Source organism: Trachemys scripta, chromosome 2, assembly GCF_013100865.1.
Source record: "Trachemys scripta elegans isolate TJP31775 chromosome 2, CAS_Tse_1.0, whole genome shotgun sequence".
Classification (NCBI taxonomy): Eukaryota; Metazoa; Chordata; order Testudines; family Emydidae; genus Trachemys; species Trachemys scripta.
In genome coordinates, this window is record NC_048299.1 from 224,500,743 (window position 1) to 224,524,794 (window position 24,052).

The 24,052-nt window shown below is 45.7% G+C and overlaps 1 protein-coding gene across 1 annotated transcript in view; it reads left to right on the forward strand.

The window, feature by feature from the left end:
* The window catches only part of PREX2 (phosphatidylinositol-3,4,5-trisphosphate dependent Rac exchange factor 2), a gene marked incomplete in the record, with an annotated part of 298,948 nt that extends 275,441 nt beyond the window's left edge, over positions 1 to 23,507 (forward strand). The window contains 3 exon segments of the mRNA XM_034763054.1: positions 4,947 to 5,049; positions 16,588 to 16,655; positions 23,003 to 23,507. Coding sequence (XP_034618945.1) covers positions 4,947 to 5,049; positions 16,588 to 16,655; positions 23,003 to 23,048 — 217 coding nt within the window.
* Positions 23,508 to 24,052: the final 545 nt, after the last annotated feature.

Sequence of the window (24,052 nt, forward strand, 5' to 3'; positions counted from 1 at the left end):
CACTGGGAATGGGGCAACTGCACCAGGCTTCTCGGCTCCCTGCCGAGAATGCCACAGCTGACCGGACACCAGATGTGGATCTCCCTGCCGGAACCCTGGCTGCCCTCAGCTGGGAGCTATGTGCCCAGAGTCTGGTTGGTTGCTGTGCTCCGGTGGGGAGTGGAGAGCCCGGGGGGGAGGGGGCGGAGGGCAGCCAGTCTCTGGGCAGGGAGATCTGTGTGTGTCAGGTCAGCTGCCCCATTCCCAGTGGGAAGCAGGGAGCCAGGGGGGAGGGAGGACAGCTGGGCTCCTGGTGGAGAGCTACCCATGGATCTGAGAGCCCTAACTTTCAGCCCCCCCACACTGCCCCTCTTAAGTTGGTGGAAGCACTCCTGGTGAGGATGCACACCACTGACAGAAGAAGGGCAGTGTGGACATGAACCACCACAGTAATTACTGTACCTAATATAGGTCGACTTAAGTTTATAGTGTAGACATGTCCTATGGGCAGGTGGCGTATGCGTGCATTTGGTACAAGGAGCTCCTGGCCCTCAAAGATTGCGTAAAGGCTTTGAAGGCCAGGGTGTCTGAGCTGGAGGAGCTAAGGGAGACAGAGAGGTACATAGATGAGACTTTCCGGGACACAGTAGAATGGTCCCACCCCCTGTCTGACAGCCTCTGTGCTGTTGAGGAGGATGAAAGTCCCAGGAAAGGAGAGCATCTTATTGGAACAGAGTGAAACAATCCCATAGTTGGGACCTTCCTTCCAGATGATGATGTGGTATCCTCTCGCACTGAGGATACCTCTCCAGGGGAGGGAACTCCAACTATTAGAAAGAGACAGATATTAGTATTATCCAATTTGATCGTTAGAAACATAGATAGCTGGGTTTGCGATAACAGGGAGAACTGCATGGTGCCTTGCCTTCCTGGTGCAAAGGTTGCAGATCTCTCGAGACAGCTAGATGGACTTATGTGTAGTGCTGGGGAGGAGCCAGTGGTCGTGGTACATGTAGGTACCAATGACATAGGGAAGGATAGGAGACGAGAGCAGCGCCAGGGTTTTTGCTGCTCTAGGCAGCAGCGATCCTCCTCTGAGCATTCGGCGGCGGGTGTCCTTCTGCTCCGCATCTTCGGGGCACTTCGGCGATGGGTCCCAGAGCGAGTGAAGGACCTGCCGCCGAAGACTTGGAACGGAAGGACCCCCTGCCACCGAATTGCCACTGAGGGAGGCAAAATGCCGCCCCCCCAAATCTTGCTGCCCTAGGTGACTGCCTAGGGTCGCCTAGTGGAAGCGCCGGCCCTGATAGGAGAGAGGTCCTGGAGGCCAAATTTAGGCTGCTAGGTAAGAGATTGAAATCCAAGACCTCCATGGTAGCATTCTCTGAAATGCTCCCAGTTCCACGCGCAGGACCAGACAGACAGGCAAAACTGCAGGGTCTCAATACATGGATGAGATGATGGTGTAGGGAAGGAGGGGGTTCGATTATTAGGAATTGGGGGAACTTTTGGGAAAGGGGGAGCCTATACAGGAAGTATGGGCTCCACCTAAACCAAAATGGAACCAGATTGCTGGCCCTTAACATTAAAAAGGTCATAAAGCAGATTTTAAACTAAGGGCTGGGGGAAAGCCAACAAGTGTGGAGGAGCACATGGTTCGGACATCCCTTAGAGGAAGATCTATTAATAGAGAATCTCTCTGTTCTAGTGAGGACGAGAGGATGGAAAATGATAAAATACAGGCAGGGTCTGATCAGAAACAGTCAAGTAAAAAAGAGTTCCATTCAGTTATATTGTGTAATGGCAGACAGCTTAAAGGAGACAAGTTTTTAAAGTGCTTATATACCAACGCTAGAAGTCTAAAGAATAAAATGGGTGAACTAGAGTGCCTGGTATTAAATGAGGATATTGATATAATAGGCATCACAGAAACTTGGTGGAATGAGGATAATCAATGGGATACAGTAATACCAGGGTACAAAATATATTGGAAGGACAGAAGAGGTCGTGCTGGTTGGGGAATAGCACTATATGTGAAAGAAAGCGTAGAATCAAATGAAGTAAAAATCATAAATGAATCAAACTGTACCATTGAATCTCTATGGTTAAAAATTCCATGCTCTAATAATAAGAATATAGCAGTAGGGATATATTAGCAACCATCTGACCAGGATGGTGATAATGACTGTGAAATGCTCAGGGAGATTAGAGAGGCTATTAAAATAAAAAACTCAATAATAATAATAATGGGGATTTCAATTATCTCCATATTGACTGGGTACATATCACCTCAGGACGGGATGCAGAGATAAAGTTGCTTGACACCTTAAATGACTGCTTCTTGGAGAAGCTGGTCCCGGAACCCACCAGAAGAGAGACAATTCTTGATTTAGTCCTAAGTGGAGCACAGGATCTGGTCCAAGAGGTGAATATAGCTAGACTGCTTGGTAATAGTGACCATAATATGATTAAATTTAATATCCCTCTGGCAGGAAAAACACCATGCCAGCCCAACACTGTAGCATTTAATTTCAGAAAGGGGAACTACACAAAAATGAGGAGGTTAGTTAAACAGAAATTAAAGGGTACAGTGCCAAAAGTGAAATCTCTGCAAGCTGCATGGAAACTTTTTAAAGACACCATAATAGAGGCTCAACTTAAATGTATACCCCAAATTAAAAAACATAGTAAGAGAACCAAAAAAGTGCCACCGTGGCTAAACAACAAAGTAAAAGAAGCAGTGAGAGGCAAAAAGGCATTCTTTAAAAAGTGGAAGTTAAATCCTAGTGAGGAAAATAGAAAGGCGGATAAACACTGGCAAATGAAGTGTAAAAATACAATTAGGAAGGCCAAAAAAGAGTTTGAGGAACAGTTAGCCAAAGACTCAAAAAGTAATAGCAAATTTTTTTTAAGTACATCAAAAGCAGGAAGCCTGCTAAACAACCAGGGGGCCACTGGACAATGGAGATGCTAAAGGCGCACTCAAGGACGATAAGGCCATTGCGGAGAAAATAAATGAATTCTTTGCATTGGTCTTCACGGCTGAGGATGTGAGGGAGTTCCCAAACCTGAGCCATTCTTTTTAGGTGACAGATCTAAGTCACCAGGACCAAATGGTATTCACCCAAGAGTTCTGAAGGAACTCAAATCTGAAATTGCAGAACTATTAACTGTAGTCTGTAACCTATCATTTAAATCAGCTTCTGTACCAGATGACTGGAGGATAGCTAATGTGACGCCAATTTTTAAAAAGGGCTCCAGAGGTGATCCCGGCAATTACAGGCCTGTAAGCCTAACTTCAGTACTGGGCAAACTGGTTGAAACTATAATAAAGAACAATATTGTCACACATATAAATGAACATAATTTGTTGAGGAAGAATCAGCATGTTTTTAGTGGAGGGAAATCATGCCTCACCAATCTACTAGAATTATTTGAGGGGGGTCAACAAGCATGTGGACCAAGGGGATAGAGTAGATATAGTGTACTTAGCTTTTCAGAAAGCCTTTGACAAGGTCCCTCCCCAAAGGCTCTTATGCAAAGTAAGCTGCCACAGGATAAGAGGAAAGGTGCTCTCATGGATTGGTAACTGGTTAAAAGATAGGAAACAAAGGGTAGGTATAAATGGTCAGTTTTCAGAATGGAGAGAGGTAAATAGTGGTGTCCCCCCACCAGTCCTATTCAACATATTCATAAATGATCTGGAAAAAGGGGTAAACAGTGAGGTGGCAAAATTTGCAGACGATACAAAATTACTAAAGATAGTTAAGATCCAGGGAGACTACGAAGAGCTACAAAAGGATCTCTCAAAACTGGGTGACTGGGCAACAAAATGGCAGATGAAATTTAATGTTGATAAATGTAAAGTAATGCACATTGGAAGGCATAATCCCAAATGTACATATAAAATGAAGGAGTCTAAATTAGCTGTTACCGCTCAAGAAAGAGATCTTGGAGTCATTATGGATAGTTCTCTGAAAACATCCACTCTATGTGCAGCAGCAGTCAAAAAAGCAAACAGAATGCTGGGAATAATTAAGAAAGGAATAGATAATAGGACAGAAAATATCATGTTGCCTCTATATAAATCCATGATACGCCCACATCATGAATAATGTGTGCAGATGTGGTCGCCCCATCTCAAAAAAGATATATTAGAATTAGAAAAGGTTCAGAAAAGGGCAACAAAAATTATCAGGGGTATGGAACGGCTTCCGTGTGAGGAGAGATTAATAAGACTAGGACTTTTCAGATTGGAAAAGAGACGGCTAAGGGGAGATGTGATTGAGGTCTATAAAATCATGACTGGTGTAGAGAGAGTAGATAAGGAAATGTTGTTTACTACTTCTCATAACACAAGAACTAGGGGTCACCAAATGAAATTAATAGGCAGCAGGTTTAAAACAAACATAAGGAAGTGTTTTTTTCACACAATACACAGTCAACATGTGGAATTCCTTGCCAGAGGATGTTGTGAAGGCCAAGACTATAACAGGGTTCAAAAAAGAACTAGATAAATTCATGGAGGATACGTCTATCATTGGCTATTAGCCAGGATGGGCAGGAATGGTGTCCCTGGCCTCTGTTTGCCAGAAGCTGGGAATAAGCAATAGGGGGTTGATCACTTGGTGATTGCCTGTTCTGTTTATTCTCTCTGGGACACCTGGCACTGACCACTGTCAGAGGGCAGGATACTGGGCTAGATGGACCTTTGGTCTGACCCAGTAGGGCCATTCTTATGTTCTTAAGTAACTTCCAGGATGAGTGGGTTTCTTGCCTGCGCTAGTATGTAGCTGTATCATTGCACATTTGTGTTGCTTTCTGCAGGTTTTTAAGGAACATTTCTGTCTATATAATAACTTATATATATGATTTTGGATTCTGATCTATACTCTTTGAGCAACCAGTAACTGTTTAGGAGATGTAATGACAACAGATACCTGACTTAATTCTTTCTCTCACTGCAGCTGCACTCTGAGTGTCACTCTGGAGCAGGCTATAATTCTTGCTCGGAGCCATGGACTACCTCCTCGCTATATTATGCAAGCTACAGATGTGATGCGCAAACAGGTAGGCCAGCCTTATACTTCAGAATGTTAACATTTCTCTATAGGAATGTCATGTGTTCAGCCAAAAAATGAATTAACTAGTCATTTTTCTCAAGAGCGATAGTGACTTAGATAATTATAATATCCAAAAACTGGCTGTCTCTTTAAATTAGTTACAAGATAATTTGAGAATGGTCTGACTTTTTTTAGACAAAGGAAATGCAGTAGATCTAATCTTACCTGGATTTCAGTGAGGCATTTGATACAGTTCCACATGGGAAATTATTCGTTAAATTGGAGAAGATGGGGATTAATATGAGAATTGAAAGGTGGATAAGGATCTAGTTAAAGGGGAGACTACAATGGATCATACTAAAAGCTGAACTGTCAGGCTGAAAGGAGGTTACTAGTGGAGTTCCTCAGGAATCGGTCTTGGAACCAATCTTATTTAACATTTTTACTACTGACCTTGGCACAAAGTGTGCTAATAAAATTTGTGGATGACACAAAATTGGGAGGTATAGCCAATGTGGAGGAGGACCAGAATATCATACAAGAAAATCTGGATGACCTTGTAAATGGGAGTAATAGAAATGGGATGAAATTTAATAGTGCACAGTGCAAGGTAATGCATTTAGGGACTAATAACAATAGAATTTTTGCCATATGCTGGGGACTTATCAGTTTGAAGAGACAGAGGAGGAGAAAGACTTGGGTGTATTGGTTGATCACAGGATGACTATAAGCTGTCAATGTGATGTGGCCATGAAAAAGAATAATGCAGTCCTAGGGTGCATCTGGTGAGGTATTTCCAGTAGAGACAGGAAAGTGCTAGTACAAATATACAAGGCACTTGAGACTTCATCTGGAATACTGTGTGCAATTCTGGTCACCCATGTTTAAGAAAGATGAATTCAAACTGGAACAGGTGCAGAGAAGAGCTACTAGGATGATCCAAAGAATGGAAAATCTACCTTATTAGAGATGACTTAAAGAGCTTGGCTTATTTAGCCTAACCAAAAAAAGGCTGAGGGGAGATATGATAGCCAATAACCAGAGACAGAACACTAGATGGGGAGGGCTCTGGGTTACTGCAGAAAATTCTTTACCTGGTGAGTCTTGCCCACATGCTTAGGGTCAAACTGATTGCTATATTTGGGATAGGGAAGGAATTTTTCCACGGGTCAGATTGGCAATTGGCAGATTGGCTAAGCAGCAGTTCTGCAGAAAAGGACCTGGGGATTACAGTGGACGAGAAGCTGGATATGAGTCAACAGTGTGCCCTTCTTGCTTACAGTATATTGGTCTGCATTTGTAGGATCATTGCCAGCAGATCGAGGGATGTGATTATTTCCCTCTATTCAGCATTAGTGAGGCCACATCTGGAGTATTTCATCCAGTTTTGGGCCTCATACTATAGAAAGGATGTGGACAAATTGGAGACAGTCCAGCGAAAATGATTAGGGGGCTGGGGCACATGACTTATGAGGAGAGGCTGAGGGAACTGGTCTTATTTAGTCTGCAGAAAAGAGTGAGGGAGGATTTGATAGCAGCCTTCAACTACCTGAAGGGGGGTTCCAAAAAGGATGGAGCTAGGCTGTTCTCAGTGGTGGCAGATGACAGAACAAGGAGCAGTGGTCTAAAGTTGCAGTTGGGGAGGTCTAGGTTGGATATTAGGAAAAACTATTTCACTAGGAGGGTGGTGAAGCACTGGAATGGGTTACCTAGGAAGGTGGTGGAATCTCCATCCATAGAGGTTTTTAAAGTCAGGCTTGACAAAGCCCTAGCTGGGGTGATTTAGTTGAGGTTGGTCCTGCTTTGAGCAGGGGGTTGGACTAGATGACGTCCTGAAGTCTCTTCCAACCCTAATCTCCTATGATTCTATGATTGGCAGAGACCCTGGGGGAATTTTGCCTTCCTCTGCACTAGTGGTTCTTAACCAGGGGTCCGGGGCCCCCTGGGGGCCACAAGCATGTTTCAGCGGGTCCACCAAACCCTAGAATGCAGGGCAGAAAGCCGAAGCCCTGCCACACAGGACTGCAGCATGGGGCACTGCGCCCCACCACCTGGGGCTGAAGCCGAAGACTGAGCAACTAAGCTTTGTGGTGCCCCCTGTGGTGTGGGACCCAGGGCAGTTGCCCTGTTTGCTATCCTCTAATGCTGGCCCTGGCTTTTATACACAGAAAAACAGTTGCTGTGGCACAGCTGGGCCGTGGAATTTTTCTAGCATGTTGGGGCGGGGAGGGGGGCTCAGAAAGAAAAAGGCTGAGAACCCCTGCTCTGCAGCATGGGGCATGGATCACTTGCAGGTTTAAACTAGTATAAATTGTTAATTCTCGAAAAACAATGAGGAGTCTTTTGTTAGTCTCTAAGGTGCCACATTTATTTGGGCATTAGCTTTCATGGGATATAACCCACTTCATCAGCTGCATGGAGTGGAAAATAGAGTAAGCAGGAATAAATACACAGCACATGAAAAGATGGGAAACTTGACGTCTTTAAACCATGATTTGAGGGCTTCAGTAACTTGGCCACAGGTTAGGGGTCTATTACAGGAGTGAGTGGGTGATGTTCTGTGGGCTACAATGTGCAGGAGGTCAGATTAGATGATCATGATGGTTAAAGCCCTCCACATATCATGTATGCGGATATCCGTGGATATGAATCGGTATCCGCAGAGCTCGAGGGCTCTACTGGGAACCACAACGGTGAAAGCAGCAGCATGTCAGGCCACCACTCACAGGAGCCAGTGCCCAATGCAGGCTATTCCTCCGGCATGGCTGTACCACTGTTTTTCTAATAGGCTGGAAGAGGACAAGGTAAAAGGTAATCTACTGAAAGAAAGATTGGCTACAATAGTGTAATGAGAGATGACCAAGGCCTAAAAAAGCTTTTTAATGATAGGGATGGGAAGAAATGAATTCACATGATGGAGGGAAATGAATAAATATTTTGGAGGAAATAATGAGTACAGTAACTCCTCACTTAACGTTGTAGTTATGTCCCTGAAAAATGTGACTTTGAGTGAAACAATGTTAAACGAATCCAATTTCCCCATAAGAATTAATGTAAATAGAGAAGGTTGGGTTCCAGAAAAAAAAATTTGCCAGACAAAAGACATTATATACATATACAGTATATGTTTTAAATAATTTTAAACAAACCATTTAATACTGTACTCACCAATGAGGATTGTGAAGCTTGGTTGAGGCACAGGCATAGCTGGACGGGGCGTTGGGACTTGCCCCATTCCGCCCACCTAGCACTCCTGCTGGGAAGTGGGGTTGGGGGCTTGCCCGCTTCCCGGCTGGAATGCCGGGCGGGCAGAGTGGGGCAAGCCAAACAACCTTATAATGGAATATTGTGCGACTTTAAACGAGAATATTCTCTATAGATCAGCAACCTAATAACGAAATAATGTTAACCGGGATGACTGTCAGTGAGGAGCTACTGTAGATTTAGCAAGACACTAGATTTTTTGAGGGGGAGGGGAACAAGAATAATTGTTTTAAATACATACACTATACAAGTATTCTAGTCAGATATTCATAAATGTTTTAGTTACATAGTGGGTACAATATACCCTCTGCCATTTAATGTATCTTCAGAGAATCTTGTAATTCAACTCAAACTAAGGGTATGTCTACACTACGGGATTAATCCGAATTTACAGAATTCGAATTTTGGAAACAGATTGTATAAAGTCGAATGTATGCGGCCACACTAAGCAGATTAATTCGGCGGTGTGCGTCCATGTACCGGGGCTAGCGTCGATTTTCGGAGCGTTGCACTGCGGGTAGTTATCCCATAGCTATCCCATAGTTCCCGCAGTCTCCCCCGCCCATTGGAATTCTGGGTTGAGATCCCAGTGCCTGATGGGGCAAAAAACATTGTCGCAGGTTGTTCTGGGTACAACCTCACCCCTCCCTCCATGAAAGCAACGGCAGACAACTGTTTCGCGCCTTTTTTCCTGGGTGAACACAGCAGACGCCATACCACGGCAAGCATGGAGCCCGCTCAGCTCAAGACAGCAGTCATGAACATTGTAAACACCTCACGCATTATCGTTCAGTTTATGCTAAACCAGGACCAGAAAAATGAGGCGAGGAGGAGGCGGCGACGGCAGTGCAGCGACGAGAGTGATGAGGATGTGGACATGGACACAGACTTCTCTCAAACCATGGGTCCCGGCGCTTTGGAGATCATGTTGTTGATGGGGCAGGTTCTATCCATTGAACGCCAATTCTGGGCCCGGGAAACAAGCACAGACTGGTGGGACCGCATAGTGTTGCAGGTGTGGGACGATTCCCAGTGGCTGCGAAACTTTCGCATGCGTAAGGGCACTTTCATGGAACTTTGTGACTTGCTTTCCCCTGCCTTGAAGCACCAGAATACCAGGATGAGAGCAGCCCTCACAGTTGAGAAGCGAGTGGCGATAGCCCTGTGGAAGCTTGCAATGCCAGGCAGCTACCGGTCAGTCAGGAATCAATTTGGAGTGGGCAAATCTACTGTGGGGGCTGCTGTCATGCAAGTAGCTAAAGCAATCATTGAGCTGCTGCTACGAAAGGTAATGACTCTGGGAAATGTGCAGGCCATAGTGGATGGCTTTGCTGCAATGGGATTCCCTAACTGTGGTGGGGCGATAGATGGAACCCATATACCTATCTTGGCACCAGAGCACCAGGGTACCCAGTACATAAACCACAAGGGTTACTTTTCAATGGTGCTACAAGCACTGGCGGATCACAGGGGACGTTTCACCAACATCAACGTGGGCTGGCCAGGAAGGGTTCATGACACTCGCGTCTTCAGGAACACTACTCTGTTTAAACGGCTGCAGCAAGGGACTTACTTCCTGGACCAGAAAGTAACCATTGGGGATGTTGAAATGCCTATAGTTATCCTTGGGGACCCAGCCTACCTCTTAATGCCATGGCTCATGAAGCCATACACAGGCAGCCTGGACAGGAGTCAGGAGCTGTTCAACTACAGGCTGAGCAAGTGCAGAATGGTGGTGGAATGTGCATTTGGCCGTTTAAAAGGTCGCTGGTGCACTTTACTGTCTCGCTCAGACCTCAGCCAAATCAATATCCCCATTGTTATTGCTGCTTGCTGTGTGCTCCACAATCTCTGTGAGAGTAAGGGGGAGACTTTTATGGTGGGGTGGGAGGCTGAGGCAAATCGCCTGGCTGCTGATTACGCGCAGCCAGACACCAGGGCGATTAGAAGAGCACACCAGGAAGTGCGACGCATCAGAGAAGCTTTGAAAACCAGTTTCATGACTGGCCAGGCTACCGTGTGAAAGTTCTGTTTGTTTCTCCTTGATGAAAGCCCGCCCCCTTTATTGACTCATTCTCTGTAGGCAACCCACCCTCTCCCTTCGATCACAGCTTGCTTTCAAAGGAAATAAAGTCACTATCATTTAAAAATCATGTATTCTTTATTAATTGATTATAAAAAGAGGGAGAGAACTGAGAAGGTAGCCTGGGTGGGGTTTGGGAGGGAAGGAAAAGGCCACTAAAAAAAGGTTAAAATAATGACAGCCTTTTGCTTGGGCTGTCCACTGGGGTGGAATGGGAGGGTGTACGGAGCCTTCCTCTCCCTCCCTTCCCCTCCCCCGCGTTCTTACACGTCTGGGTGAGGAGGCTATGGAACATAGTGAGGGGAGAGGGGGGGTTATACAGGGGCTGCAGCGGCAGTCTGTGATCCTGCTGCCGTTCCTGAAGCTCCACCAGACGCCGGAGCATGTCTGTTTGCTCACGCAGCAGCCCCAGCATTACATCCTGCCTCCTCTGATCTTCCTGCCCCACCTCTCATCTCGAGCGTCTCTTCTCTCCTCACGTTGGTCCCTCATGCCCTCACGTTGGTCCCTCCTGTCCTCACGTTCACTGGCATCTTTCCTATACTTTGAAACCGTGTCCTTCCACTCATTCAGATGAGCTCTTTCATTGCGTGCGGATTCCATGATTTCCGCGAACATCTCGTCTCGCGTCCTCTTTTTCTGACGCCTTATGTGAGATAGCCTTCAGGACGGAGGAGGGAGGCTTGAAAAATTTGCAGCTGCTGGAGGGAGGGAAAAAAGGAGAGAATTTTTTAAAAAGATACATTTTACAGAACAATGCTTGTACTCTTTCACGGTGAACAACACTATTCACATTACATATCACATGTGATTTCTGTGCAAGGTCGCATTTTGCCTCTTAATATTGAGTGCCTGTGGCTTTGCTGCTAGAGATCACAGACGCAGGTCCAGGCAACAGAATTCGGCTTGCATGCGGCCATGGTAAGCCATTGTCTTTCGGCTTCTGCGCCCTCCTTTCCCACATACCAAGCAAAGCTCTTTGAGTGCTGCGGTTTTCCTGTTAACCTTCAGCAGCAGAAAACAAACTAACCCCCCCCCCATCCAATTCTCTGGGACGATCGCTTTATCCCTCCCCCACCATGTGGCTGGTATCAGGGAAGATCCCTGCTAGCCATACGTGAAAAGCTCAGCGCCAATCCTCTCCCCCCCACGCTTGGCTTACTACAGGGAAGGATTTCTTTTCAGCCACAGGCAAACAGCCCAGTAGGAAGGGCCACCTCTGTCCCCTTAATTAAATTCCCGTATTTCAACAAGGTTACCATGAGCAATATCACTCTCCTGAGGATTACACAGCGAGATAAAGAATGGATGTTGCTTGAATGCCAGCAAACACCGGGACCAAACGCTGCCAGGCTTTGTCATGCAATGATACCAGATTACTTGCTACTAGCATGGCGTGGTCAAGTGTCGTACCATGGAGGACAGAATAAGGCTGCACTGCCCAGAAACCTTCTGCAAAGGCTTTTGGAGTACCTCCAGGAGAGCTTCATGGAGATGTCCCTGGAGGATTTCCGCTCCATCCCCAGACACATTAACAGACTTTTCCAGTAGCTGTACTGGCCACGAATGCATCCCAAGTCCTCAGGGCAAATTAATCATTAAAAAATGCTTGCTTTTAAACCATGTTTTATATTTTAAAAGATAAAGTCACCTGAGGTCCCTTCCATGGGGTCATGGTCTTGGGTACTGGCTTGGGAGGGTACTTCAGTCAGGCTGAGAAAAATATCCTGGCTGTTGGGGAGAACGGAGTGCTGTGTGCTCTCCGCAAGCTTGTCGTCCTCCTCCTCCTCCTCCTCTTCCCCGTCCACAGAATCCTCAGGTGTGGCTGATGAGATTACTCCCGCCTCGGAATCCACGGTCAGAGGTGGGGTAGTGGTTGCGGCCCCCCCTAGAATTGCATGCAGCTCAGCATAGAAGCAGCATGTGTGTGGCTCTGACCCAGAGCGACTGTTTGCCTCCTTTGTTTTCTGATAGGCTTGTCTGAGCTCCTTGACTTTCACGCGGCACTGCTCTGAGTCCCTATTGTGGCCTCTCTCCATCATGCCCTTGGAGATTTTTTTCAAAAGTTTTGGCATTTTGTCTTTTCGAACGAAGTTCTGCTAGCACTGAATCCTCTCCCCATATAGCGATCAGATCCAGTACCTCCCGTATGGTCCATGCTGGTGCTCTTTTTCGATTATCGGCCTGCATGGTTACCTGTGCTGATGAGTTCTCTGTGGTCACCTGTACTTTCCCGTGCTGGGCAAACAGGAAATGAAATTCAAATGTTTGTGGGGCTTTTCCTGTCTACCTGGCCAGTGCATCCGAGTTCAGATTGCTGTCCAGAGCAGTCACAATGGTGCACTGTGGGATAGCTCCCGGAGACCAATACCATCGAATTGCGGCCACACTAACCCTAATTCGAAACGACAATATCGATTTCGGCATTACTCCGCTCATCGGGGAGGAGTACCGAAATCGATTTTAAGAGCCCTTTATTTTGAAAGAAATGGCTTCATTGTGTGGACGGGTGCAGGGTTAATTCGATTTAATGCTGCTAAATTTGACTTAAACTCATAGTGTAGACCAAGCCTATGAAAATACAAACACAAACTAAGGGTGAAATGTAGCACCATGCAGAGGGTGTGGAAGGCTCTCTGCACTCTATATTAAGGATTTAGAGCAAGTGGGGTTTGAGTAGTATGAAAGGCCTTGTGCAGTCATTCTGCACAGGGCTGAATTTCATCCTAAAGCTATATGTGTTATTTGAGTTTACTTAATATAATCTGGCTCCTATTTCCATTTTATTTTGTTAGTTTTAACCAGATATTACATGCACACACCATAATTTAATAATGGAACCAGCACTATATTAAAATGCACTAGGGGAACTTGTAATACACACTAGCAGGGTCTACATGGCCCAATTAATATGCAACACGTTAGTGAGCTTTAGAAATCACACTCCTGTAGTGTGCATTACCCACCATGTAGACAAACTGTTAGATTAGACTCTGAATATTAACTAGGTACCTTTTAGAGCACACCAAGAGGATCTACACAGAGTGCAGCATGTTAGAGTGCTTTACAAATCACACCCCCATAGTGAGTTTGCTGGCACCGTGTAGACAAATCCTAACACATCCGAGGGCACCCATAGTGGATAATGGAGGAAACCTGCTTAAATAGGGCAACCTCAGGAAGTGGATTTTTTCCCTATTAAATTGAATAGGGCTATACTCATATGTAACACAAATGTCATAATTAATTGTCTGGGCTGTACCGTTGGAACACAGTTTTCAGTGTAATTCTCCTGTCATTTGTAATTCAAAGTCCAAAAATGCTTGTACTGGAAGAATTGAGGATCAGAGCCCTGTTTATTACAGTTAGTATTATAGGGATGAGTTGGAATCCACCAATGCATCCAAATTAAGTGACTTCTGCTTTTCATTAGTTAATCCAGTCTACAATAATTTTAAATGTATAAATTACTGAACAACCACCTGCTTTTACACTCTTCAGGCATGAAAATCTGTGAATGCAAATAATAGAGTCTAACACTTGGGCTTACTCCTGACAGAATTAGAACTCACAAAAAAACAGGTGACTAAAGGAGTTTTTGCTAATGCAAATCCTATCACGCTCTCACACTGTGTTAATACTCCAACACTGCATGTGTCTAATACACAGAGGAGAGGAGTCTGTGACAGCTTTTTGCTTGAGAGCCTGTCTCTCTAGCACAAGCTGTAAGGACTTGTGCTTTTAGCTCTGGAAGGGTTCAGTTCTTGGTGTTGACAAGCTGACACACTTACAGGTGTTGCATGTTGGCAAGATTGAACATTGAGGTGTATGCTTCATACTTGTGGGGGGGGCACCCAGAGGAAGGAGGAGTGCAAAAGACAGACTTGATGCTGGAATGCAGGTATGCACCCTACTGCTGCAGACCCTCATGGCTGTATCCAATGTCCAGTAGTCCATGAGAGACTATATAATGTTTCAGAAAGTGAAAGGTGACACAGATTCCTTCACAGAGTTTCCCTTCAGCTGACAATTATGTTGTCACTGCAGGGCCGGCTCCAGGCACCAGCCCACCAAGCATGTGCTTGGGGCAGCACCTGGAGGGGGGTGGCGCAGCGCTTCGGCCAGAGAGCGGAGCCGCAGCGGGCTCGCCGCCCTCCCCCGGCGCTCCGGCCGGTCGGGGAGAGCGGGGCCCCGGCCGAGATTGCCGCCCTCCCCCGGTGCTCCGGCCGGTTGGGGAGAGCAGAGCCGCGGCGGGCTCGCCGCCCTCCTCCCGGCGCTCTGGCTGCTGGGGAGAGCGGAGCCCCTCCTCCCTGGGGCGGCAAAAAAGCCAGAGCCGGCCCTGGTCACTGCTAAATATGGAGGGTTGCTCTTGAAAGTACTTGCTTTCAGTAACTTTTACATGGGGACGAAATATTTTAGACATGAAGAATTTACTGAGATACATCATAGCCTCTCATACCCTTCAGGAGGGTCAACATAGTTGAATGGCTTCAGCAGCGTGGTTTATTCCTCTTATTCCCAGGCAGGTACAGTTTCCTTTCTCCATGACTTTTGGGGCACTATCCACTGAAATAGTTTTTGTATTAAAAACTAGAAAATTAACAAACAAAAACTATATTTAATGGCTGTTAAGGACACAACCCACCCACCCAAAACCTTAAAAGCATGGAAAAAAGTTAAGGAGAAAGACATGTGCATTCCTTTCCACATTCATATTGCCTACAGCTGTGTTAATAACACACTCAAACACTCCATAAAGCTTTCATTTTCATCTCCTATCACATCCCCAAAAGCAATATGTACTCCAAATTGTCAAGATTGAATTCTAATACAAAACCTTAACAGGGACCTCAATCGTATTAATGAAGAATAACTTCCCAAATGCCTGGAATGTGTAATAGTTAGGGGAGCTGAGCTGTTGATAGATCCATCAGTGGCTATTAGCCAGATTATTCGGGATGTAACACCATACTTTGAGTGTCCCCTAGCCTCTGATTGCCAGAAGCTGGGAGTGGATGACAGGGGATGGATTACTTGATGATTTCCTGTTCTATGCATTCCCTCTGAAGCACCTGGTATTGGCCACTGTTGGAAGAGTGGATACTGGGCTAGATGGACCTTTGGTCTGACTCAGTATGGCCGTTCTTATGCAAGTGTCCTGGCAGAGTGGGTCTGTCTTTTTTTTCCCCTAACAACAATAGAAATACCGCTTCATAAATCAATTTACAAATCTGGTGCTGGAACTTTCTCTACCCAAAGATAAGGGCCATCTTCCATGAGTGCCCAGGCACTATTGGTTCACAGAGCAAAGAGTTCTAATGCTCTTTAACTGTGCTATCTGTTACTCCAATATGGGACTAGCAATTTCAACATGCAGATTGTTATTGGTTTAAAAATATCAGATGTGCAGAAAAAATAAAAAGCAAATTATTTCTTGAATAAAAAATAACGTCACAAGTGATTTAGATGTAGTAAAATGGAGGATGAAGGATCACATAGCAAGCTATTAGTAATCCTGATTCCCAGCCCCCAGGAGAAAAAATGAACCTGTTGGGGGGGTGGTTTAAGTAAGGTCTAATTTGTTCTCCTAATAAACAGTATATTAGATGGATGTATAAAGCCAAAATCCTTTGAAATCAACACTTTTGATTTACTATGCTAGCTAAATATTAGGATTAATTTGTCTAGTGGGTGATGTAAATAAAAATGTTGTTTTTCTTCCTCTGAAAAGGCCATCCTTTTCTGTGCTTAAACAGACAATTGCTCATAAGGAGAATTCTTGGGTGAGGGAAGGAACCTGTAATAGTTACTCAGAACTCACACTGATTGTGATAGGAATTGTGGAAGAGTGAGAACTCCAGAAGAGCGAGGAATGCCAGGAAAACTGAATCAGCAGTGTGAGAGTAGTGTAGTTGTTAGCTTCTTCACAATTTAATGTTAAACTTTTTTTGTGAAGATCTTTGTTTGTATCTGTTTTTTGTCTCTCTTTTCCTGCACCTTTATAAAATCATATTTAGTAGCGTTATTAGAAAGTGTTTTTTTTTTGGTTGCCTTCAAAAGAAAAGAATTATTTATGTAGACATCAATTGTGAAGTTTATTTATTGATAAATCTAATCTTTGGCCTATTATACACCCAGTAGGTACACTAAAACTTGCATTAGCTCGGTGTGAAGCAAAATCTTTTTTCTTTCTTGCAGGGAGCAAGAGTGCAGAACAGTGCCAAGAATTTAGGCGTGAGGGACCGAACGCCACAATCTGTCCCAAGGTAACTAAATAGTAGAATCAGTTGTTTGTGTCCGAGTCCATGATTTGTCTAGTTTGTGCCTAATCATTCTCCCAGTCACAAGCATGCAGCTCAAATTGACTTCACTGTACTTATGGACAAACTTTGGCTTCTTAATATCCAGAGAATTACTTGGGTTTAAAACCACATAACTCCAATTACAGTAAACTAGTTGCAGAATTAAAATTTTATGCAATACTCCGAAGTTTATCTTATTGTTTACAGTCTCTCACTTTGATTAAAATCTAATATTCGGTTGTTGAATAATAATGACACAGTGATAGACTATAGATACATAAACAGGAATATATGTAGATAACAGATAATAGACCCACTGAGATGTTAAAATTCCAGTAAGGAAACAATGTAATATTTAAGAACATAAACAATGGAAAACAACAAAGCTTCATATCAGAGAGACTTCAGGATTCTGATCAATAATCAAAAGAGAAAACTGTGTGTGTGTGTGTGTGTGTGTGTGTGTGTGTGTTTTCCTTTTTTTGAGCTTAACTCCAAAACATAGAATCATAGAATATCAGAGTTGGAAGGGACCTCAAGAGGTCATCTAGTCCAACCCCCTGCTCAAAGCAGGACCAATTCCCAGCTAAATCATCCCAGCCAGGGCTTTGTCAAGCCGGGCCTTAAAAACCTCCAAGGAAGGAGACTCCACCACCTCCCTAGGTAACGCATTCCAGTGTTTCACCACCCTCCTAGTGAAATAGTTTTTCCTGATATACAACCTGGACCTCCCCCACTGCAACTTGAGACCATTGCTCCTTGTTCTGTCATCTGCCACCACTGAGAACAGCCGAGCTCCATCCTCTTTGGAATCCCCCTTCAGGTAGTTGAAGGCTGCTATCAAATCCCCCCTCATTCTTCTCTTCTGGAGACTAAACAATCCCAGTTCCCTCAGCCTCTCCTCATAAATCATGTGCTCCAGACCCCTAATCATTTTTGTTGCCCTCCGCTGGACTCTTTCCAATTTTTCCACATCCTTCTTGTAGTGTGGGGCCCAAAACTGGACACAGTATTCCAGATGAGGCCTCACCAATGTCGAATAAAGGGGAACAATCACGTTCCTCGATCTGCTGGCAATGCCCCTACTTATACAGCCCAAAATGCCGTTATCCTTCTTGGCAACAAGAGCACACTGTTGACTCATATCCAGCTTCTTGTCCACTGTGACCCCTAGGTCCTTTTCTGCAGAACTGTTACCCAGCCATTCGGTCCCTAGTCTGTAGCAGTGCATGGGATTCTTCCGTCCTAAGTGCAGGATTCTGCACTTGTCCTTGTTGAACCTCATCAGGTTTTTTTTGGCCCAATCCTCTAATTTGTCTAGGTCCCTCTGTATCCAATCCCTACCCTCTAGTGTATCTACCACGCCTCCTAGTTTAGTGTCATCTGCAAACTTGCTGAGAGTGCAGTCCACACCATCCTCCAGATCATTAATAAAGATATTAAACAAAACCGGCCCCAGGACCGACCCTTGGGGCACTCCGCTTGAAACTGGCTGCCAACTAGACATGGAGCCATTGATCACTACCCGTTGAGCCCAACGATCTAGCCAGCTTTCTATCCACCTTACAGTCCATTCATCCAGCCCAAACTTCTTTAACTTGGCGGCAAGAATACTGTGGGAGACTGTATCAAAAGCTTTGCTAAAGTCAAGGAATAACACATCCACTGCTTTCCCCTCATCCACAGAGCCAGTTATCTCATCATAGAAGGCAATTAGGTTAGTCAGGCATGACTTCCCCTTCGTGAATCCATGCTGACTGTTCCTGATCACTTTCCTCTCCTCTAAATGTTTCATAATTGATTCCTTGAGGACCTGCTCCATGATTTTTCCAGGGACTGAGGTGAGGCTGACTGGCCTGTAGTTCCCCGGATCCTCCTCCTTCCCTTTTTTAAAGATTTAAACAATTCAAATGAAATTGACCACAGTTTGATAAGTTACAAAGGTGGGGAGTTTGTTACCCAAGTGTTAAGAGCTTTGGAAGTAAAACCAGTAGTGTGAAATATCTCCTGAATTTATAGCATTTTGTGTTAGCAAGTTTTATCTTTGTTTTCCCCAAAATGGAAACATTAAAATTCATATCACATAAGCTAGAGCATGAGAGTATTTTTAATGTGGAATGTGTTGCCATTGTTTCCCCTTAGCTTTCTAACCATGGGGAAGTCTCTGCATTCCCAACCAGTCAACACAGTATCTTCTGGATTCCCCAGCCCTTCCTTCTTAGGAACCATCTGCTTCCCCCCTCTTTCTGGCAACTCTGATTCCACCAATTTTTCTCCAGTAGGAGAACAGACCACTTAATGAGTTCCTTACAAAAATCACTTATGGAGCAACCAGGCATCACTTCTTGACAGTTAATCTCCTCTGCATTGTATCTGAGCTGCTGCTTCGAATATATGTGTCAGCAGGGATCCCACTGTGGGTGCACATGTACCTCAGACATGTGAGATCAGAGTCTTTCGAATAGCGGTGTTGGTTAGTTCCATGTTAGTGCCCTGTGCCACATTGTGCTCCTTTGCAAGGACAGAAAGGGCAGAGCAGGTGCAACCCTCTCTCAGTTCCCTCTTACTGCTTCTGGCAGCAAGGCGGAACCCACCTAGTGTCTGACCCATGACTCCTTAGAGAAAAAAGCAAATAATAGTGCCCATCTTTAAAAAAGGGAAGAAGGAGAATCCGGGGAACTACAGACTGGTCAGCCTCACCTCAGTCCCTGGAAGAATCATGCAGCAGGTCCTCAAGGAATCCATTTTGAAGCACCTGGAGGAGAGGAAGGTGATCAGGAACAGTCAGCATGGATTCACCAAGGGCAAGTCATGCCTGACCACTCTGATTGCCTTCTATGATGAGATAACCGGCTTTGTGGATATAGAGAAAGCAGTGGACATGATATATCTTGAATTTAGCAAAGCTTTCGATACGGTCTCCCACAGTATTCTTGCCAGCAAGTTAAAAAAGTATGGATTGGATGAATGGACTATAAGGTGGATAGAAAGCTGGCTAGATCATCGGGTTCAACGGGTAGTGAGCAACAGCTTGATGTCTAGTTGGCAGCCAATATCAAGCAGAGTGCCCCGAGGGGTCTGTCCTGGGGCCAGTTTTGGTCAACATCTTCATTAATGATCTGGATGATGGGATGGATTGCACCCTCAGCAAGTTTGCAGATGCTGTGGGGAGAGGTAGATATGCTAGAGTGTAGGGATACTGTCCAGAGTGACCTAGACAAACTGGAGGATTGGGCTGAAAGAAATCTGATGAGGTTCAACAAGGACAAGTGCAGAGTCCTGCACTTAGGATGGAAGAATCCCATGCACCGCTACAGGCTGGGGACTGACTGGCTAAGCAGCAGTTCTGCAGAAAAGGACCTGGGGATTAGAGTGGACAAAAAGCTGGATAAGCGTCAGCAGTAGGGTGACCAGACGTCCCGATTTTGTCGGGAGTGTCCCGATATTTGCTCGTTTGTCCCGCGTCCCGACCAATGTTTGGTCGGGACACTGGACAAACAAGCAATTTTTGCCCTCCGCTCTAGCTCACGCCCCCTCCCTCGCCCCAACTCCGCCCTCTCCTTCTCCCATTGGATAGCTCCCCAAATCCTCGCCCTGGCCCCACCCCCTCAACTGCCCCATTGGATCCCTCCCCAAATCCCCGCCTCTTTCCGAAGCACGCCGCATTCCTCCTCCCTCCCAGGCAAGCGCTGGAGGGAGGAGGCCCGGGGGACAGCGGGGTGAGTCCGGCCTGGCCCTGGCCCAATCGCAGGCAGGAGGGCGGGGGGTACCTGCAGGGGGGCAGCCCCAGGTCCAGCCTGGGGAACCGGCTCCCTACGTGCCCAGGGGTGGGGGGGCAGCAGCTGTCCGCCTGGGGACTCTGGTTCCTCGGGGCTTCACCTCCCCCACGGCCACCTGCGCCCCAGAGGGGTGTAGTTGGCACTGGGTGCCAGGCACATGCCTCTGCCTGACATGAGGCAAGGGAGAGGCGGAGGAGCGGCTGGAAGGGCCGGTCGGGCGGCGGCTCCGCCGCGGTGCTGGGGATAATTAGAATCTGTGAGTCTGTCTGCCTCCGGGGGGCAGGGCGGGGGGAGCAGTGCATGCCTGGCTGGGTGTGCGACCCTAGGTGAGGCGATCCCGTCCCGCGATGCTTGGGCGAGTCCCGGCCTGGGGGCCGCGGCAAGGTCCCGCTTCTCCAGTGGGGTGTAGCCCAGTGGCGCGAAGGTAGCTACAGCTCTGCACTCCCGGGCCCGCGGGGAGCTGAAGCCTACCAGGGAAGGGGCTGCCACACGCTGGCGCTCCCGCGGCCAGCCCAGGACGGTCTCCGCGCAGGGACTTGGCGGGGGTGCTCCCCCTGTCCGTGCCCATCTCCGCGGCATCGGGCTCTGGGCGGGGGTTGTTGCATCCCGGGACCCGGGGGCCGCTGTTTACATCTGCGTGTGGCCGGCACCAGCCTAGGCGCTTCCCGCTTGTTCGTGCTTTTTTTTTTTTTCTCTCTCCCTACCAGCTTTTTTATTTTTTGGCTCCGCCCTCTTCCCTCCCTCTCCCCCCCGCGTCCCGATATTTCGCCTCTGTGATCTGGTCACCCTAGTCAGCAGTGTGCCCTTCTTGCCATGAAGGCTAACGGCATATTGGGCTGCATTAGTAGGAGCATTGCCAGCAGATCGAGGGAAGTGATTATTCACCTCTTTTCGGCATTGTTGAGGCCACATCTTGAGTATTGCATCCAGTTTTGGGCCCCCCACTACAGAAAGGATGTGGACAAATTGGAGACAGTCCAGCGAAAATGATTAGGGGGCTGGGGCACATGACTTATGAGGAGAGGCTGAGGGAACTGGTCTTATTTAGTCTGCAGAAAAGAGTGAGGGAGGATTTGATAGCAGCCTTCAACTACCTGAAGGGGGGTTCCAAAAAGGATGGAGCTAGGCTGTTCTCAGTGGTGGCAGATGACAGAACAAGGAGCAATGGTCTCAAGTTGCAGTTGGGGAGGTCTAGGTTGGATATTAGGAAAAACTATTTCACTAGGAGGGTGGTGAAGCACTGGAATGGGTTACCTAGGGAAGTGGTGGAATCTCCATCCTAAGAGGTTTTTAAGGCCCAGCTTGACAAAGCCCTGGCTGTGATGATTTAGCTGGGGTTGATCCTGCTTTGAGCAGGGGGTTGGACTAGATGACCTCCTGAGATCTCTTCCAACTTTAAACTTCTATGATTCTAAAGATATTTGAAGTTTGGTTTGGAAGTTTGCAAACTTCCCTGCAAAAATTCAGGTACCACAAAACACAAAATGTAAGTATCAGCATCTTTCATAATACTCAAACACATTAAACATATTTTTATTTCTTGCTCTCTGGCTTTGTCAATGTCACAATCTCCTGACATCTAACTGCTTTATGTGCAATGATCACTTTATTTTGGATTCTGCCACACTTCCTCCCTGCCCTGCCAGATGCCTTAGTCTCTTCCTTTTATTATCTCTTTCTACCCGCTGCAATGATGCACTTTCTCTCAGGAAATATGTAGACTCCAGATTAGACCATTCTTAGTACGGTGTCACAGTGCTGCAGTGTGAGGGGAGATGCTGCAAAGCGATGGACATTTTCCTACCCTTTCCCATTGAACAGAAAAGTCCTCGCTACAGTGAGCCTCAAGTCAGAATAATTGTCCTTTATTTTTGGTATCAATGTGATGGTAACTTTACAAACATTTGTTAAAAGCCAAGCTGTGATGAAGGAGTTAATAGAAATGTCAGTGTCTTCATAAATGGAGGAGCTGACAAACACTGGCAGCACAACTATTTCAGACTGTATTGATTTTTTTTTTTTTTTGCATTGAACCTGTTACCTTGAGTCCTTAATTTCTTAATCTGACTTCAGTTAATGTCTCTCTCTCCAAAATTCGAAGGCTGATGTATGTAGTTGTGGTGCATCTGATGTCTGTCTTAGTCTGCTGGAACCCAAGACCAAATGGGAGCATTTTGTAGGAGACGTACAAATAGAGAAAAAAATAAACAGCTAATAAAACACGTGATGGCCAGCCAGTAGGAACTGGGGCTGCAAATTGCTGTGCATATGTACTGCAGTCCTTGAGAGGGCAAGGCAAACTAGAGAGCAGAGCTGTCCTAAGGGGGCTGAGGTTACAAAAGTGGAGCTGTCCTAAGTGGAGCTTCTGCTTGTTTGAGTGATGGAGAGAAAGGTCTGACTTTGCAGCTTGCATTTGTAGCAACTGGATCACCAAAATATAACTTCAGATTTAGTTTGTTTTGCCTCTATCAGACCATTTTAATAATAACAGTACTCCCAGACTAATATGATGGCTCTTTTTCATTTTGCCAGATTATACAAGCTATGCCAGCCACCACCTCCTGCTGGGGAAGAATGAAGAGAACTACCCAAGAAGTAATCAAGTAACATATTTTAAGATATTGGACTATACAGCAAAATTAAACGGCATTCTAGTAGAACGTGCCTGGAGAATTGATAAATAGAGGCCTTTCACTCAGGATAAAGAAGTGTCTTGTCCTTAATATTTTTCTATCAGCATTGGACAACTGACTTCTGGAGAAAATATTTCTGGACTCCATGCACTATGGTCTCCCTTCCATAAAACAGGAACTTTATGGGTTTTTACCTGGATATTTTACACTGGAATTAGGTTGTCTCTCTTGTGGCCAGTTCAGCAACGCAAATTACCCCATTATGTATTGGTAGCAGCATGAAAGCAAATTTCTAATGGCAAAGCCATTCCATCTGAACCATATAAAAGCTGTTCCTGTGTTCACAGAATGAGCTTGAAAATGGAAAAAAGGCTAAAATAAATCCTCCAGAGTTTGACACTTGACACATTTGATCTCCCGTGCACTGCTAATTCCCTTCTTTCCCACCAATATTTTATCATAATTTCCTAACTTTTAGCAATAAGGAAATTAACACTTCTGGTATATGCTATAAATGCCTATTAAAAATAAGAATTCATCTCACAAGTAGTCCCATTGACTTCAGTCTGACTACTCATGTGAATAAATACTTACAGAATTAGCTCCAACACAGTAAACTCAGCTATGTCTTAAGGGGTCGATTGTTGTACTGGGTTTAAAGAAGCCTATTATTGCATAGTGAATTGATGGTGCTCTTTTACCCTTTTTGAAGTTGCCATAAGAATGAAAAATAAACGTCAGAGAAAATTGACATTATGGGTCCGATTTCCACCAATAATTAGAAGTTCAGACTTTGACCTGTAAAAGCTGTCTTAAATATACCTTGTTGTGCTTCTGTATTTCAGGGGTCTTCAAACAGGAGTGTATATCTTTGTACAGTATTATACATGCTATAATACAGGGGTCGGCAACCTACGGCACGCATACCGATTCTGAGTGGCACGCAGCT